General features: G+C 34.6%; 1 protein-coding gene across 1 annotated transcript; it reads right to left on the minus strand.

Moving 5' to 3' along the window:
- Window positions 1-686: 686 nt before the first annotated feature.
- Window positions 687-4098, minus strand: LOC143590173 (putative LRR receptor-like serine/threonine-protein kinase At4g37250). The gene is made up of 2 exons (XM_077070733.1): window positions 2475-4098; window positions 687-1496 (listed from the first exon to the last, which is right to left on the minus strand). The coding sequence occupies exons 1-2, from the start codon at window positions 4096-4098 to the stop codon at window positions 814-816; spliced, it is 2307 nt and encodes a 768-aa protein (XP_076926848.1). The 3' UTR covers window positions 687-813.
- Between the last annotated feature and the right edge of the window lie 2713 nt (window positions 4099-6811).

The raw sequence follows: 6811 nt of genomic DNA on the forward strand, positions 1-6811 counted from the left end.
ATTGACCCGATCTCACAAAATATGTAATTAAACAACAGTTTAGACTAAAACATAATGTTCTAAAAAATAAAAAGCTGTTTATTGAATTGATATAAAAATCTATCCATATAATTCAACAATTATTAATCAAGCTAATAATTGTATAAATCAAACGAAGAAATCAAGAACACAAGAGCACAAGAACTTTAACAACACTTCTTTGATTATAATTCACCGGATGTCAATAACAACCAAGACCATCAATATATACTAAGACATAGATTTATCCTAATTTATTCCTAGTATCGTTTACATGCTAACGCTAAAACGATAAAGATTCTATTATCACTAAACTATGGCATTACAATTAATTGTTAAATCTATTGTTGGTATTAGTTGTGACCACATAATGTTAAACTTTCACTTTATCAAGATCACAGCCCAACCATTACTTACCCGAACAATGATAATTGATAAACAAAAACATAAAGAGACATCAAAGGCTGGACCATTAAGTGCCTATTATTGGTCAAGGTTTTCGTTCACATGTAGCCCCTCAGTTAACAATTAACATATCGGTTTAACCATACCGGATTTGATTTTAGCTGGCCACCCGAATCAATATTTGTTACTTCTAATTTAACAAATAACTAGCACACGCTTTACAACTATAACTAGACTAGATTAATAAAAGTATATAACCATTATTAAAAGTTATCATATACACAAATTTTAAAATTGCCATTCTACATCAGCTCTACTTGTTTTAAATTCAGTTATAAACAAGACAAATAAAAATTAAAGTAAAAACAACTAATTATTCGTTTAAATTAATCATAAATAACACATCTCTCCACATGGAAATTTTTCAAGAGTATGTAGCACCTCTTTCATATGTGGTCTCTTTTGTGGGACCAGTGATATACAACTGTAAGCCACTTTCAACAATGCCAACAAGGCCACCTCTTTGCCCTCCATGTCAGCACGGATAGCCACGTCAACCATTCGCAACACCTTTTTCTTCTCTTCAACCGTCAACGTGACGTTCCACGTCATACTAGCGGGCCCAAACTCGTCCGACACAAAAACCTTTCCGGTTAAAAGTTCAAGCAATATAACACCATACGAGTACACGTCCCACTTTGGGCTGGGCTTTAGGTTTCTAAGCGACTCGGGTGCATAATATGGTGAAATGCAGCCCATAGAACTTGGGCTTGGGCTCAACTTTGGCCCAATGACCATATCTGTGAAACTGTCACGTGACGTATTGGACCTCCTGCTACCAAAGGTTCGGGTCGATCCACCCACTTTGCAACTCTGATCGCCTGCCAGTAATCTTTCAAGCCCAAAATCTCCTATCTTGGGCTCCATATCAGACCCTAACAAAATATTACTCGGTTTGAGATTCCCATGCACTTGCTTCTTGTCATGGATGTATACTAGCCCACGTGCGGTGCCTATTGCTATCGTAAGCCGAACTCCCCATGGCAGCGGACAAGGCGATGATCCAACTTTTTCTACAAAAGGTGCAAGTCAACAAAGCGTGTTAATGATTTGGGACACAACAGTAAATGATTTGTATACTTTCGGAGAAAAATATATTATCTAGTTTGTTTTGTAAGGAATTATTTGGTTAAGGTTATATTTTATAAGCCTCGTGGGTATAAGCAGTCAAGGACCTTTATTGCTATCATACGCCATGGCCCATGGGTCAGTGCATTAATAAAACAAAGGATTCAGTTACAACTACTCCACCTCGGTCACCGTCAACAGCTCATTTTAGCACTAGTAAAGTTGGAAAGCTAGATTGCGCATGTGCATGCTGAAGAATTTTGTGAAAATATAAAATTATGTTTAATATTCCAAACAATATTACAATATTTAGTGTTTATATTCTTAAATCTTAGCCTTCATATAATAATTATTGAGAAAATTCCAAATTTTAAAAGTAATGCAACTTGATATAATTAAGTCATTATCTTAGTTATTTTAACAATAACATTGTTGAACAAAAGTCATTATCTTAACAATAACATTATAATTAAGTACAATTATTTAATCATTCTAAGTTTGTAACAATAAAAAACTATACCAAAAAAGATTTTTAACTTATTTCACTAGCCCTTGTAATGGATCCATTTTTTACTTTTTACCGAGGACGTGCAACAAATTAGAATCACATTTTGTAAATTAAATATAAAGATACCAGTCACTAGTTTGGTCTGGTGACAAAGAATTATAATCCTCAATCAAGAATTTGTGGGTTATAGTCTCCACCTTGAGATATTATGAAAATATTAATTGTCCAAGGAAAAAATAATAAACTAGGTTTGCCTATCATTGATGCAAGATACACGATCTAATTGTTACAAAATTATTTTGTGTTTCACTACAAAAATGTTGTTTTAATAAATGATTAGTGGTGAGGAATGCTAATGCGCACACATGAAATGCTATATTGCGCCTAAAGATATATAGAGAAAAAGATGACTCACTATAACGTGCACTGGCTAAGTTGCCATAGGGAACGTAGTCGTAAATAACAAGCTTCTCTTCCGCACCCCAATAGAATCCACGGACCCGAACCAGGTTCGGGTGAACCAGTCTGGCAATCACCCGAACCTGGTTCTCAAAGTCCTTAAACCGTTCCAACCCATTTTCCCCAATCCGTCTAACCGCCAGCGCGGTCCCATCCTCCAACACCGCCTTGTAAATGATACTTGACCCGGAGGTCCCGAGTATATACGCGGACGCCTTCAACAACGTCTCAAGCTCGAGCCCTTTTCCTCCCCCGTCAACCCTCACCAACCCGTTTGTTAAATCATCAGTTTTATTATTATTATTATTATTACTATTATTTTCCGATTCTACCCTTTCGGTATCCGAGCAATCCGAGCTTGACATTTCGCTTAACTCTTCGCCTTCGACACTTCTTCGCTTAATAATACACCCCCACGACCGCAACGTTTTACGCTCGTCATCATCCGATGACGAGCCCCCCCACTCGTTATCTTGATTATTCGCACTTTTATCATTGCGCTCATCTGGTGAACAACGCTGACGTCTTTTCAATACATAAATAAAAATAAACACTAAAATCGCTACCACCGCGACATCTCCTACCACAATTCCCACTATTGTACTCGTTTTAAATCGATTTTTCGATGTTCCATCGGATGTATTATTCGAAGAAATGTTCGAATGAGTCGACGGGGTCGTTTCGGGGAAACCCGCTATTGCGGGCGGATACGTGGAAGCCGTTGAAGGAATTACACATAATTCTTTCAACGGCTTCCCACAAAGCCCTCGGTTTCCGGCGAACGAACTCGCATTTTGGTTAAACAACACGCCGGATTCCGGGATTGCTCCGGTGAGATTATTATACGATAAATCAATTATCCCATTTGCCGGAATCTTGTTCGCAAAACCCGCCGGAATCCCGCCGGAAATATTATTATGTGAAACATTAAAGTATTCAATATCACCGCCGCCAAAATTTTCCGGTAACGTCCCATTAATGAAATTACTAGATAAATCCAAAACTTTAATAAAATCAAACCCGCCGGAGATATCGCCGGAGAAATAATTACCGTTCAATAAAACCACCGTCAAGTTGGGTAACAAAGCAAGGCTTTCCGGCAGCTTTCCGGTTAATAAGTTACCGGAAAGATTAAGACTCCGGAGGCTTTTCCATCCTTCAAAAAGCTCGCCGGAGATTAAATTATTCGACAAATCAAGAACCTCAAGCTCCGGTGCACTGTATAACGATAAGGGTATCGACCCGTTGACCGAATTGTTGGATAAGTTGACTTCTCGGAGGTGTTGGATTAAACCCAAATTGGCGGGAATGGAGGCAACGAGTCCGGAATTGGGAAGTGAGATTCCGGTGACACGTGTCTCGGTTTGGAAAGAGCGGCAAACGACGCCGTTCCATGAGCATGGAGTGTCGTCGGAGTAGTTCCACGTGGATAAGGCGTTTGACGGGTCGGATAAGACGGAGTATTTGAATGAGAGTAAGAGGATGCCGTCGGTTGTGAGACTGAAGGCTGGGTGGATTGTTAATAATAATATTATTATTATTATGAGTAGAAGATGTTTGATCATGGTGTTTGAGAACATGAATTATGCATCTCTTGCTATTTGTTGTTGTTGAAAGAATGTGAGATTTATGAGTGAATAAAATCAGAATGACATTTATGATTTATGTGTGTGAGAGAGATAATATAAATATAGTATAGTTGGAACACAGATGTTCAATGCTGGAAAATGGAAATGATATGAATTTGACTTTATCAAGCTTGAGTTAATTTACTAAATTTATGTTGTAATTTGTTTTTATTAAAGTGTTATTGCGTTAATGCTAAAATATTTAATGCTCTATTTATTTATTTTTATTTCTCCCAACAAGTGAAAACAAATGATTTTATATATAAACTTTCTGATTTTAAACATTTTTGACCAAATGCAATTAATTATAACTAGTACGTGGAGTACTTATTGACGATTAATCGGGTATTAATCTAAGTCTACACATAATTTTTATAACTATGACTATTATCTATGTATTTTATTTAGTTAAAAGTCATTTATTTATAAAATTAGTTTGATATTTTAAATTGCTCTTAGCCTCTTGCATTTCATTTTGTCTCGTTCGGTATTTTATTAAATAATATTTTTTTTTTCGTTTTTCTTTTCACTCACAAAATATTGAGTAAAAATAGATAGTGAACACGTAATAGGTAGGACTGTAGGAAAAAACCAATAGTTTGGTCTAGTAATAAAAACGTATGTTTTGTGACTAATTGTTTGTAGGTTTTTGTCTCACACCCTCAGTTGAGACTAGGGGGAAATAGTGGAAAAAATTATATGTTTCAAAAGAAACTAAAAAAAAAGGAGAGAATACATAATAGATCTTTCTAAATATAAAGAATGAAAGGTTAGTCCTTAATTTTAATCTCTATATTAGAGAATAAGATGAAGTATCATATCATATACAAAATTTTCTCTAAGTTGAAGGGAATGAGATGTGAGTTAGAAAAAGTTTCAAGTACTTCGGATAAAAAGATTTTGTAAATAATTGAGTTTCTTAAGTGTCTTTCCACTAGTTATTTAAAGAACCTTATTCATCTCTAAAGTCACATAGCTTTTATCAAGTGTTTATTTATTTTTAATTAAATGTTATAAATGTTTAATTTTCAAATTAAGTTAGACAAATAAAGAAATATTAGTTTTGGTTACTACTACTTAAACTTATCAAATATAGAATCTGGTTATTAGTTAATGATTTATCATATTATCTCCCTCAAAACTAATTTAAAAACATAACCACTAAATAATAAATAACATTTAGTTTAAAAACAAGATACAAAGTCTCAAAACTAGACTTCTGTTTTTGAGATTTCATGTTTATGTTTATGTTTATGTTAAACGTACAAATAGCATATTTGGTTGGTGACAACATCCACATGCAGATTGGGACATGCTGCAAAACCTCATAATCATACGATTGACTTTTATATCATATATGTTTGTACTTTCTAATATTGAAGTATCACTACCAATAGAAACATAAAAGTTTGTGTTTTTCTTTTTATGTAAAGCGTTATATACTTATCTTCACAACGTGAAAAAAAAAAAAAAACTAACTAAACTAAACGAGCTTTATAGAATTTAGGAATTTTAGTGGAATTGATGGAAACAACTTTTGTACTGTAGCACTTGTGTTTACGTTTTAAATGTTTAAAAACTAAGATAGGCTGTCGAAATATATAAAAGCATGCAAATAAGTTTTCAACAAGAAAACAAATTGTTCAAACATGAAAAAGCATATACAATGTTATATATGTTTTCTACATAACAATAACTAATCAAAGACTAAGTTTGTTTCAAAGGCAAATTTCTTTTACTTCCCACGACTCGAACCAAAGACTTTCGAGTGCTTAAAGAATTTGTCTCTGCCACTAGGTCACCGACTTCTCCAAAACCCCCTTTAACCAAGTTAGCAGTGATATTGTTAACACAAAATCTCAGCAGTGAGATTTCTACTTCCAAATGGCACGCTTGACTAATATCCTAACAAGGATTATCGACAGGGTATCATGTGATGAGCCATAGATCAAATGAATAGCTTTACGTTGGTTGCAATTGATATGAAGACTCGTCAATACATTTAGTCATGCAAACACACTACCATGGTTTACGTTTAGGTTACCTTGTTTACGCTCATGTGAATGATGGTAAAAGCTAGCGGCAACCATGGAGTGAACATTTTTAGGCATAACATGGTTGCTCACACATAGAGCTTATGGACATTCACAGCTTCGATATCACCATCGTAACAATGATGAAGTTATGATACGATTATTAGAGAAGCTAATTAGTTAAGGATAATTATGCAATCTTGAGCTGAATCATTAAAAGATGTGACTAACTACGAGGTTTAATTAATAGCCTACAACTTAGTTTTGTGAGAAGTCAACATGAACAATTGAGATTTGATGTATGGATTTTTTTACTTTCTTTGAAGATAGATATACTTCAAAATACAAAAGAACATATTGAATAGTCGAGACTCTAGATGAGTCCATCCACTCCACTAAGAGATCTTGCTCTAAACTTTAATCGCACAGTCGCATGAAATAAAGACACTAGCAACGTTTCAAAACTAGGGAGCAAAACAGGCAAACATCATGCTGTACACTAATTCCTAGGATCATAGGCCAAAAACATGATGTCATTATCAACTTATTACACCTAAAAACATCTTTTTAAAGCTTTGGATCATGGGTTTTTCTTTAAAGAATATTAATTAAGCTAATAAGCTTTTGCTAAA

The sequence above is a fragment of the Bidens hawaiensis genome, unplaced genomic scaffold, assembly GCF_021521415.1.
Source record: "Bidens hawaiensis isolate Kalapana, Puna unplaced genomic scaffold, B.hawaiensis_p1.1 tig00038198_1, whole genome shotgun sequence".
Taxonomy (NCBI): Eukaryota; Viridiplantae; Streptophyta; class Magnoliopsida; order Asterales; family Asteraceae; genus Bidens; species Bidens hawaiensis.